Raw genomic sequence first — 12,509 nt, 5'->3', positions numbered from 1 at the left:
ATCAGAAGCACAGTCCATGTACACTTAACATTTCAGCAAGACATACAAATTGGAATACAATCAAATATATTAAAATAGTTTCAATTACCAGCATTGAAACAGTTTTCAGTATTAGTGCAAAAAAGGCAACCCAAATGCAGACAGTAGCTGAGAAGTGTTTTCCTCTGTTCAAAAGAACACCAGAACACCAGGAGCCAGCCTCTGCTCTCCCAGTGCAGAAGAGGACTCAGTGTCTTCACACTGTAGACAGATGTTTCCTTTGACATTCAAAACAAGAACACAATTAATAAATCAATGGCACAAAACAAACCTATACATCTTTTAGCTTTTAAAGCTCTTAAACTGAAAACCACAGACCAATAAATTGTTTATCAAAAGTCCACTGCTAACTGAAAGCCTTTTACAGTATGTGCTTTGGCATTACTTCAGTGCATTTTGGTTTTGATGGGTTTGCTATGACTGTGTGTTTAGTTTTGTATGTTCACCCCGTGACTGGCAGCTCATTCCATTTGTTTTGAGACTATATTGATTTAATTTTGCATTCTCAAGTTTTGGCTTTAGTTCTAAGGGTTTTTCAAAGAAGTTAACTAATGACTGTTCAGTCAAGAGGGATGCTAAAATATGTTCAAAAGAGACAGTCCAGTCCCCTTCAGTCACAGGAGAAGGTTGAGAGTCTTTCTGAGGGGTCTTCACAGTGTCAGTAAAAACAGCATCCTGGTCTGAAGTGGAGGCCTCGGGCTGCAAGTCCTCGGTGAACTCGTCTGATCCACTCCCCAGGCTTATGCTTCTTTGTCCTACTTCTCCAATCTGAAGTAACAGTGTGGTCACAGTGGCAATGGCTTGATATAAATCATTCTCCTCTGGATCTTCATGAAACATGCTATACAAGGTTTTGCAGAACTGAATGAACTCCCTCTGTAAAGGATGACAAAACAAACTACTGAACAGCCAGGTTGTGGGTAACAGCATAGGAGTCAGGTGAGGATGCAGTACTGCAAAGGCAGGCAGAATGCCATGTACATTTATATACTCGTTTATAATTCCTGACTGCTTTTAAAGAAATGCTACTGAAGAGATTTCAACCCACAGATACTAGGAAACCTTGTTGCTGCAAATAAAAAGGGAACAGAGCAGAAAAGTTTTTTGCTGCCTTGATGAAGGAGATCAGAGCGTCTCGGATGTCCAAAGGTCAAGTAAGATGCAAGGCAAGGGATACAGTCCATTAGTGATGGGAAACTAGTGGCCGTTATAAAGAATGAGTTGCAACCAAAGCAGCCATGCACGGGTCTGTGAGCAACTTCCCATCTGCTGTTTCTCCCTTCCTTCCCTAGTTCTTCTACTAACAAAATTCAGACATTTTCCCTGCCTCTCCCTCCATTCCCCACCCATTACAGATGATTATCAGGCTAGAGAGGGTGCTTCCATATCCTGCTAGGAAATTTGTGAGTCCCCAAGATTCACACAATTGTAGGACGGCTAATTCAGGGTAAAAGGGACTGCAGGAAGTATAGTCAAGCAATGCTTTAGGAGAGATATGTGTCCCTGCTGAGCTGATAGCGTAGATACGTGACATCCACTTAAAACTTTATTTAGCAACACCAGCACAAAGGGGTTCTGGGTATAGTCCCATCTTTCTTTGCATGTCTGTACATTTGTTTTACTAATTCAGGACCCTTTTCTCTGCAGATTTCCTTAGGCCAACAGGATACACAGAGCTCTACTAGCATTAGGGAGGAGATGGTAAGATGATGAGAGCCTTCAGCTGTTTCTCTTACTTCATGCATTTCTAGTTAGTGTTTGGCTAAGACGGGCCAAGGCCTAATTGGTAGTGGGCTACGAAAGAAGTTACAGCAGTCTGGTGGAGAGGAGGCCAGGAAAGACAGAACAGCAGTATTCATTCTTGGGACTTCTTTGGCCTTAGGAGGAGGGCTTTTTCCAGCCTGTTATGCTGTGAAATATGCAGTGAAATTCTGTCTATTCACCAGCCAGTCTGAGGAGAGGGAGCGGCTAGAAAGGTAGCTCAGAGTCCTAAAACACCTGCTCTCTGGATGAGAGGAGCCCAATTCTCTAAAGGACTGAGTCTAAGCTCAGGCTGAAGTTACGCCTTCTCAGAAAGAGCTGAACCGTTGTATTCTGTCACTGCATTTTTGAGTGCTCTCCATTTCTTTAAAAACAAACTAAAGCATCTAAGACACATACCTGGCTCATTTTTGGCAATTCTTTTTCAGTTTTAGTATCTTTTTCTTTGGCGAGATCCTTCAGCATCTGCTTCAACTGCTTCTGGTAATCTACTGCATCACCTTTTTTGGAGCAGACAAAAAAAAAGAATTAGTTTTCAAGTCATTGGAGTAAATTGACATTTCAGCATAAACCTCAGACAACAGAGATGATACAGGGTTAGCAAATGGGAAGTTGGTTCTCATGCACACGCATTAGGGAACCATTCTGGACACATACCGTTTGATTTTCCAATAACCAGTGGTCTTGAAGTCGACAGCAAAGGATTCTTCAATGGTGACTGGCTGTCTCGTTCATTCTCTGTGAGAGCTGTCAAAAAACAAGTGATAAAAGTAATGATTAATTCTTCAAATGCTGCGTAATGATTATTTATTTAATTTAAATATTTGAAGAAAACAAAGTAATTGGGCCAGGATGTTTTTAAACAGTACTTCATTAAATCCTACTGTAAGGTTGTGTTACTGTAAGTAAGACAGACTGGCGCTGCAGCAAGAGTCGGAAGTTTGCCAAGAGTGGTACATTTAATTAAAAACTTTGCACAGCGAAACTACTGCAGAATTTTGTCACCTCATCAAAGCTGGATCAAGATGTGATAGAGATCTACTGTATACAGAGTACAAAGCCACCCAAAAACACTCCTTCAGTTCACATTTTGTCTGGAAGTAACAGTATAATTGGCTGCAAATTATCTCTGAAGGCAGCAGATGTGAGCCTTGACATTATATAGCTATAAATTTAATCCAAAATGGTTTTGACTGGAGTAATTTTTATAATGCAAATTACAGATGCACATCCTATATGCTCCCAGCTGAAGGAAGCAAGATGGAGTTCTTCATTATGCAGCCTTTTCCCAAAAGCTTTAAGCAAGAGTTTATCTTTTGGAAACTGAGGTATTCCTTCCCTTTTAGAATTCTTACCTGGTGGGATATGCAGCTTATATAGTAACTTTATCTTTTCATTCATTTCTCCATTATACATAACATCTGCAAGGAAAAAAAAAAGAACAAAAGGAAGTGGGACCAGAGCATTTGCTTTCATAGTTTAAAATAAATCAGGCATCTCTCTGTGTACAAAAGAGAATTGTTTGTATGGACAATACACTAAAACATATGGCCAGTATATTACATTGCAATATTTTAAGTTGTGCTTGTCACTGGGGAACAGCAGGTGAGAGCCATCTGGTTTGGTCTTTGTTCTTGTCAAATAGACTGGGAGTACCTAACCTTATGGAGCCTCAGCATCGGCTAAAAATACCAAGGAGGATGGCAGGGAATCTAGCATAGTTAATCTATGTTTGCTGCCATAGATTAACAGCAGCGTGAGAGGAGAGAGGCAGAAAACTCCCTTTGGGGCCACCATATTCTAAATATTTCTCCCCTTCATCCCTTCTTGCTCTTCTATAGAGTAAGCCCAAAGGAGAAAACCGCATCACATGTAATATAATTCATCTATTCAATGACCAGTAGAAATGAGATTCTAAACTTTCAAGTGCACTGGAATACTGTGAAGACCTGTTTTTTTTTTACATTTAATTCAAAATTGAATCAAAATCAAATAACAATGTAATACAGGGTGCTTTGGTTCACTTCAGAAAGTTCTAAGAAGCAAAACTGGTGCAAATATGGATTTACTGATTTTTTATTAAAGCTCTGAATGTTGGTGGAGATTTTTTTTTCACTTGGGGTCATGCAACAGTTATGATTTGGCACTTTCTTCTTCAGCTGGATTTTGAGATGAGCAGTCTCATCTTATTTGAGCAGCTGGTGGCCGCAAGACCAACCCTAGCGCAGCTCTCCATCCATGCTGGCCAGATTTTTTTTGTTCTGCTTATTGTGAACATACAAGGCAAAGAGCAGTCAGTTGTGTAAGATTAAGTCTTCAAGAAGTTGTTACAAAGAGGTATACTGAGAACAGAAATCCCATAGAGAGGATTTCTTAGCATTCAGTGCAGACCCAGATAATTTTAATACACAGCCTTGGGCAACCTGGTCTAGTGTGAGGCATCCCTGCCCTGGCCGGGGGGGTTGGAACTACATGATTTTAAGGTCCTTTCCAACTCAATCCATTCTGTGATTCTACGAATATTCAGTCCTGTCCTTAGCTGTCTTTGAAATCTAATCAACTTCAGGTGATTGGAACACAAAAAAAATTAGTAAAGGTCACTGACTAGGCTAATTACAAGCCCAAGAAAACCATCTGCCGACATCCTCCCCTGCCAGCTGAATGGCATTTTATACATACATGTCTCCGACCCCCCACTCTCCCCACCTTCCAGCCCACAGCGGAGTGGATACCTAAGCAGCTGGCGAGCCCCTTGAATTCAATCAACCTGTCCATGTTCTCATCCAGGAGCCTGAAAGTCCTTTGGGCGAGGACGTCGGTGTGCTCCCCGCAGGTCCAGGGTGAGACCAACCTGTACAGGCTGGCAAACTGCTGGGCATCGATGCGGTATTGCTCAGCATATGGTCTGCTGGGGTCATGTCGCTCACTGACTGGACTCGTCGTTTCCCAGTAACACCTTATTAAATGTTCCCTCTAGAGAAATCAGAGGTGGGAGAGGTGGGGTTGTGGTGTGCAGTATGAAGAGTACAACCAGCAGAAAAAGGCTTTGATTTGCATCAAAGTACACTGGAAAATCTTAACATTCTCTTTGTGCAAGGTGTTAGAATGATACCAAGCCCATTCCTGTGAGAAAAAGCAATCTTTAATTCAAGCAGCCAAGCGTTCTCATGATTTCCAATGGATAATTAATAAATTTGGAGGGAAACACAGCAGATTCTTGGAAGAAATTCACTGCAGACTATTGAAACTATTAGCCACATCTGGCCCAGGATGTCTCTAACCAACCAGAGGTATAGAGGGTCAGAGAAAAACAAGAGTAAGTATTACACAGGCCTGACCTGCTCATTTATTCTATCTCAGACCTCTCCATTTGGATGCCATACCTGTTAGTCTTCCTTTAGGGACAGACTGATGGAAAGCAACAAGTCCTAACAAAACAAGCTGTCCCAAGGGAGCTAATGAAAAAGGAACCACCACCAAGAAATGAATTGAGGAAAGGGGAGGAGTGCAAGCCAGTCTATGCTTAAAACCAGAGCAGCAAGAAGCAGGAGGGAAGCACTGAAGAGCAAGCCCCAGCAGCATCATCTTACAACCACTAATTGAGGGAGGATACTGCTGCCTTTAGCCACAAAGCTACGTAACACTAAGAACATACCACAGTCATATTCTCAGTACCTAGTATTTATGACTATGAACAATACACAAAAGAAATGGTCCATTAAGGGTGATAATCACATGCTTGGACCTCTAAATCAAGCATAGTTATATAGGCTTAGATGACCCTGTCTCCAAATAACCTTTTTTATAATAGTCCTTTCAAACATCAGCTTGACCGAAAAGAACGGAAGTAGAAAATGCTTTTAGTTCTAAACCAAAAACAACCTAAACCATTAGAAAATTTGGAATCAATAGCAAAGATACAAGTTTGAGGGTATTTTTTTCCCCCACGGAAAACAGAGTCTACCTTTAAAGAGCATTAAGAGAGCAGGACGTAAGCATACTGCTGAGCAGAGCTACGCATTTAATTTATTCTGCATGTGAAAGTTACCAGAACCGAATTTCTTATGGACCATTTCCAAGCAACAAGTTAGAAAGGAAACTGAAGCAATGCTCCTTTGAAGGATCAGTACATTAGTATTCCTCTTTAATAACCAGGCAGCTGCAGAAAGGACAAAATGCCAAGATCCCATCCAAACAGTACCGCTGTGGCAGAGGACACAAGGTCTGAAGCAGTACTGCATTCCCTGCTTCTCAAGGACACCAACCTTGAACAAGTCGTACAATTCCTCTAAATCTTCAGGGAGAATCGAAACATCTGGGATGACAACTCGGAGCTTAAAAATAAAGACAATCACGTTAATGACAATTGTTTTTCCCCTGTCATCACTGACATGGGCAGGCCCATGAGCCCCACAGGGACTGTTTTACTTGGTACAGCTGAAAACTACAGTATTTAAAAATCTGTGCAGTTTTTTCCCCTTCTTTAGGTTCGTGGGTTGGACAGATCCATGAAAAGAGAAATCCCTCAAGGGCTGCTGGAAACAAAGACAGGAAGTCCCTAAGCTACAGGTCACAAGAGGCCAGGGAACCATCGAATGGCCCTTGCTCTCTTCTAACACTCCTCCCCGGGGCATCTGCCTAGGGCCATGGACAGAGACAAAGGTGCTGGGCTGGACGGTCTTGCTGGTCTTGCCGTTGTTCCCTACTGTTAAAGCCTTCATAATGTTAAAGCCACAGCAGAAAATAATGCATGTGGCCACAAAATCAAAACCAGACCCATGAGCATCACCAGGAAAGAGCTTTTTCCAGACTTGGTAATGATTCTTCCCTTTTTCCAGATCTGGTAGCGCCTTTCACAAAACAAAAGGCACCTGCCTCAAGAAGAGGAGATGTTAAGCTACCTCAGTCAAAACAATATCCTACTCACCACATTTTGCTTGGTTGTGTCTTCGTGGCTCTGCAGGACACGTATTCGGTGTTTGTAGCGCATATGCTCTATTTGTGCCACAGAGTGATCTCCAAATTTCTACATGGAAGGAACAGAAATTTATTGTTTTTATAGTATTTTATGATATTTGTGTTTCTTATTTACTGGAAATCCAACTTTTAACATATTTAAGGTATTTTATGAGGAAAAAGCATACCCAGTCTCTAATATATCTGTCAGTGTAGGTATTTATACCACACTTAGCCTTGTGCATTTGAGCACTTAGTCAAGGAATCTGTAAAATGTGTATTAACTTTTAAAACATCCATGTTGAATTTAACCTTTTTCTTTTTTAAAACTCAAACTTAACTGACCAGTCAACACAGAGCAGCATTTTACCTCATAGGAATCATGAATTAGGTTAACTATTTCAGTCACTGGAGAGGGTTCTTGGTCATCGCTGAAGAATGCATGGTGGTTACCAATAGGTGGCAGAGGGCTTTCCTCGTTTTTGACATGCTCTAAAAACCTGAAAGGAAAAAAATAGAAGCAACACAGATTACTCTGCACTTTGATTTTCTCTATATAAATAACCAAACAGGTCTTATGGCTCAGACTTAGAAATAAATTGGATTTTGGGCTGCTGGGCTTTTCAAAAATGCCTTCATGATTACTCATTTGAGGAACAGCAGGCCAGCCAAATGACTAAATGCAGCCCAAGGAAGAAAACTTCTGTCTCCTTGAAGCCTGCAGCAGGAAACCCGTCACTCTGGGGAAGGCACGAAGAGCAGCAGTAAATACTGCACACTGACGCAATCAATGCACGTCTTGGCACTGCCAGGAAATGTCACGGGACAGCTACTCATCCATGTACAAAGTCCATTGTTTAAGGTAGACACTGAAAGCAACCACAGCAGCAAGGCAACACGGAGGGTCTTGCCGGTGCCTACAGAGTCAATATCACAATGGCACCCAAAAGCTTTTTTTATGTCAGAATGGTCCATGATGGAAGGTCTGCTCCTGCCCAGCCATACCTGCTCAGAATCATCAGGGCCTGCCCATCATCCTTGCTATTACACAGATCCACGGCGTTGGCTTCCAGAATGGCCAAGCCCAACTGGAAAATAGCTTTGATCCCATCATAGAAGAAGCAGTCCACAACATTCACAGCACTTTCCAGGGGCATGATGCTAAGGAAAAGGGTAAGGAACCATGAAAGGGAGATTGAAGCTAAGGCTGTCAGGTCCTTCATATGTTCAGCCAGCTCTGGAAGTTGCTCTTTTATAAGCTCTTCAAACACCGACTGATCTACCTGAGCACCTGCAAGTCATAAAGAAACAGTATTAGCCAGGACTGACACAGGAAAAAATATTCTTTAAAGCTAATGATTGCTGTCAACTCAACTCCAAGATCTTCTTAAAATTTAAACTGACAAGATACATACACATCTACAATGAAAAATCCCACTATCCTCCTGCTGGGATCTCAGCCCCAGTCCTCATGTCCATAATCCTTACTCTACAAAAAGACTGTGTTGATTCTCCTAAGTGCCTTTACGGTGCAATGAAATAGTAACAGCAGAGCTGTTGCTTTTGGCTAAAAGAGCACAGACTAATAAAGTGCTAGCAAAAGCAATTTTTAAAGTGTTTTACTTTTCAACTTGGGATCTATGCAATGAAAATAAGACGTTCCTCTCCAGCGTATATACTCAAGCAAGCAGGCAGTGGAGCTTTTGTTCTAAGTGAAAAAAATACAAGATGGAAATCCAGATATGGCTACACACATGGCCTAAGGAGGAAGAAAAATATTTACACATCAATACATGCACAGATATAAACATATACTCACATATATCTATATATAAAGAACAAAGGATTTCTGCAATGCCCAAATACAAGCTTTCCTAACTGTCCCAACCCGTCTTTCCAAAAGGAAGAGATGTGGGCTCTGTTTCAGCTACTAGCTCAGTCCTGCTTTATCAGCAGCTATTGTAGAATCAATGTAGTTTCATATCACTGAAGTGGCCTGTGTCGGCAAACCAGACCTGCCACATCAGAGGCTTTAACCAAAAACTCCACAAGTTAAAAATATTCCCAAGTACAAAATGAAGGTAGCTTTTCAAATATTTTTCTTTCCTTTCAAGTTACTTCATTTCTTTCTCATAGTCCATGTTCTGCTAATACTAGGAGACAACTTTAATTACTATGAAATTCCAGAGACATATAAACCCTTATCACTCAAAACTTCTGTGTCCAAAAGCAGAATGTAACCGGGACATTTTGTGGCAGACAGCCAGCATCTTTTGGTTTTCCATCCTGTCCTGGGTTCAGCAGTAGCAAAAACCACGACACATCCAAATCATAAAAGACCCCAGCTATGACATTCCTCTGTCTCAGAACTTCTCACATCAAGCCACAAAGAGCTTCTGCTGGTGGCTGAACAAACATTACAGCACCACAAATGAAAAATAAGTGCCCAGGGACATGCAAAGAGCTCTTGAGAAACACATCAAGCATGGTGCTTTGCTTTGAAGAGAAAGCCTGCTCACGTCATAAATAAAAGGGTAAAGAAAACAGAGGAGAAAACGGAATGAGGTTACTCAACGGAGGACAGGTTTTGTTTGAGGTTTTTTTTAACAAGCTTAATATAAATAATTTAATAGCCATAGTTAACATTGACACAAAAGATTGAGCTGGCTAAGGGGTATTTGAAGGAAGCCAGAGACAGAGAGGCACACACATATAAAAGACCTAGGCAGCACTGGCAAAATCAGAGGTTTAAAAGGAATGTGCAATGCTGCCCAGATCTTTCATAGATCTTATTATAATTAAGTGTTGACACTGTAGATGAAAGTCAAGCAGGTGTATGCAAAGTGACTTTTATGCCCACCTTTTCATTAGGCTCCCAGAAACCACGAAATCTGAGCTACTGAATCTCTAACATATTATAGCATGAAACCATGATGAGGTAGAAAAATACCAGGGTATCCATTTAAAAAATAACGACACAAGATGCAAACTAAATGACATCTCCAAGACTGACAAGGCAAATCACAGAAATGAAATTAGATTTTCAGTGTTTCAAGAATTATTATATCAAGATGAAGACAGACTAACAGTCAGAGTAAGACTGACTGCTGGTTTATGGAGAAAATGGAAAAGCCATGGTAACACGAGAATAGAATACGCATGAACTTTGCCACCACTTTTGACCCAAGTATAACTTGTTCCTATCTTTATCTGTTTATAATTTCCTCTATGCATTGCAAAAAAGGAGAAGGACAGAGAGAATTCCTGAATAAGGAGATAATGCGTGCCAGCCCTGCCTGCAGGCTTTTCCCATTTACAAGCAGGGAAATGATGAGAAGACTTGTGAAAAGACAGATTGGTCATAGCTGGCAAGGCGGAAGGAAGGAGGTGGTCATGTAATAAGAAGACTGAGTAGGACTGAAGTGCCTACAATTTGAAAGCAAAATCTATTAAAAATAAAACAAAAAGAAGATTTTGAATATCATAAAGAAAAGGCCCAAGAGAAGATGGAGCTAAGAAGGCCTGTTATAACCAAGGTCATTAATTCAGTAGCTGTTTTGACTGTACAGATTACTGGCTGACGCTGACGAGGAAAAGCACAGTGACAGGTAGCAAGGTCAGAGATCACCAAATTTATAGAGACCAGAATTTGGACAACAGTGTTGGCAGTGCAAAGAGGGAAAGTTAGGTCTTGGAAGTATTATGCAGGAAGAAACAATACAAAATTTAGACAAGAGCTGATTGCAAATCAAAAAAGAAGGTCAACAGAAATGCAAAGCCAAGAACACTAACTCAAGCAACAGGAACCAGAGGAGAGGCAGGGTGAAGAAGATCAGTAGCACGGATTTTGGCACACTAAGGTCTAGGGTAAATCAAAGCTGCAGAAATAATTGCTTACTGAAGCGACCATGCTGCAAAACTACACTGCTGCCATTCGACTAGGAGGAGCAAGGGAACTTCTGAGCTGAAGCCCCGGCTCTTCACACTGGTGAGCCACGGCAGTACCTCTTCTAGAGTCACAGTACTCTTTCCTTTGGGTACAGAGGACAAGAAAACAGACAGGATGACAAAGACTATCAGCACTCAAACAATGCAGGCTGTAGCCATGGCAAGTAACAGGAAAGATAGAAAACCAAAATCAAGTACAACTCAGGGCAGCAATTTGGCTGGCCAAGTGGGATAACTCAAGTTTGGGTGTGGAGAATGTTACTTAAGGACAATAACCCAGCAAGCACCAAAGTTATCAGTAACTCAAGACAAGCTGATGATATCTAGAAATGCACAAGGACAGATAAAGCTGTGTTTCTGTTTTCATCAAGGAAGGAGACAGGCAAACATGGAAGTAAGTTATCAAGATAGCCATTTAAAGTCACATTTGGGAACATGAACCAAAATGCTGACAAGCAGGATAGTTACAGTGCCCAATCCATAACTGGAAAATACCAATGGCATTCAAAGCACCACAGAACACCCTACACATCCGGCTAACTTTGGAATAACTCTGCTTTAACTTTCCTTACCTACCAGTTCAGTGACAAGACAGTAACTGTGGCGGCACAGTGTCAGGAGGGAGGTGTAACAATCCCATGCTCCAAGCAAAAGATTGGATAACTCAGATAACTCCAAGCAAAAGATTAGATAACTCTCTCTCCCCAGGCAGCACAAGAGTGCCCACACCATTTCTAGCTCCCAGAACCACTACTGCCAGGGATTTCCACCTGTCCCCACCTCCTAACTTACACTGATCCCTCCCTTTGGCACAGCGATGGTGTAACAGCAGACACTAAAAAGTAGCTAAAGAGTTAAGAGTAGCTAAAGCTTGACATTAAAAAGGGAATAAGCTATCAAACATTTGTTTAAGAAAAGGAAGCAAAGCAACTACAAAGAACAAAAACTCTTGTATGCATACCTGCAATTACTGCCTCAAGCTGCTCAGCCCTTCTCTTCCTGTGCATTAGGCAGCCAGACTTTGCACAACAGTCTTAAAAATAGTTGCACTGAATGTAACAGGAGACATAGCACATGCAGTAGAAGGCACACACTGCAGAAGGATTGAGCTTAGTTCTTAATGCAACATCTAACGTTCAGAGGGTTTTGTATCAACCCTCATTACAAAGGGCCAGTTCAGATGCAAGCCTGTATTGCTCCAGCAGCCAGGCAACTCAGGTCAGATCAGAAATAGCTGCCCTAGCAGATCTTTCCTAGGCTCATCTTAAACAGCTTGAGTCTCCAATACTGAACACACACACACACACACACACACACACACACACACACCCAACCAAGATACGCAAGCTCTTCTATTTTTACCTAACAGGCAAAAGTGTCACTGCCTTCTGACCAAGGTAAAAAACAAACTGTAAAATTGAGCATATATTTATAGTTCTTGCAGTTCAAACCCTTCAAACCAAAACCAACCCTAGCTGGAACGTGAGCAGCCACCACTGCTGCCCACACTGTGCAAGTCAATGGACCACCTCACCTGTGGGTTCTGGATCTCAGAAGACCCTGAGCATTTCATTCACTCCAGTGCCATTCAGCCGCCCCTTCCCAGTTAGCAAGAAGAGAGGCACGAGCTCACCTATCACTCGGTGATTGAAGTAATCCGGCAGCATTCGCTCACACACAGCAACCAGCAGCCAAAAGGCTTCTTCCTCTTTGGCATACAACAGCAACACGGAGGTCAAAATGTTCATAGACTTACAAGGGCAAAGAAGAAAATGGGATTTGTTAGTGACAGCAAATCCTACTGA

At 41.7% G+C, this 12,509-nt stretch overlaps 1 protein-coding gene across 2 annotated transcripts in view; it reads right to left on the bottom strand.

Moving 5' to 3' along the window:
* Positions 1–176: 176 nt before the first annotated feature.
* Positions 177–12,509, bottom strand: part of TBC1D8 (TBC1 domain family member 8) — a 49,298-nt gene continuing 36,965 nt past the window's right edge. For both annotated transcript variants that reach the window (XM_057422217.1, XM_057422218.1), the window contains exons 11-20: positions 12,338–12,455; positions 7,762–8,047; positions 7,127–7,256; positions 6,728–6,826; positions 6,066–6,134; positions 4,533–4,773; positions 3,156–3,221; positions 2,458–2,547; positions 2,200–2,300; positions 177–915 (exon numbers count right to left, since the gene is read on the bottom strand). In XM_057422217.1, coding sequence (XP_057278200.1) covers positions 454–915; positions 2,200–2,300; positions 2,458–2,547; positions 3,156–3,221; positions 4,533–4,773; positions 6,066–6,134; positions 6,728–6,826; positions 7,127–7,256; positions 7,762–8,047; positions 12,338–12,455 — 1,662 coding nt within the window. In that variant the 3' untranslated portion in view covers positions 177–453. The remainder of the gene's footprint in view (positions 916–2,199; positions 2,301–2,457; positions 2,548–3,155; positions 3,222–4,532; positions 4,774–6,065; positions 6,135–6,727; positions 6,827–7,126; positions 7,257–7,761; positions 8,048–12,337; positions 12,456–12,509) is intronic.

Source organism: Pezoporus wallicus, unplaced genomic scaffold, assembly GCF_028554395.1.
Source record: "Pezoporus wallicus isolate ANWC-B61680 ecotype Strahan unplaced genomic scaffold, APGP_CSIRO_Pwel_v1 contig_5785, whole genome shotgun sequence".
In the NCBI taxonomy this organism is placed as follows: domain Eukaryota; kingdom Metazoa; phylum Chordata; class Aves; order Psittaciformes; family Psittacidae; genus Pezoporus; species Pezoporus wallicus.
The sequence above is the reverse complement of the archived record's forward strand: the minus strand, read 5'-3'. Positions and strand labels throughout refer to the sequence as shown.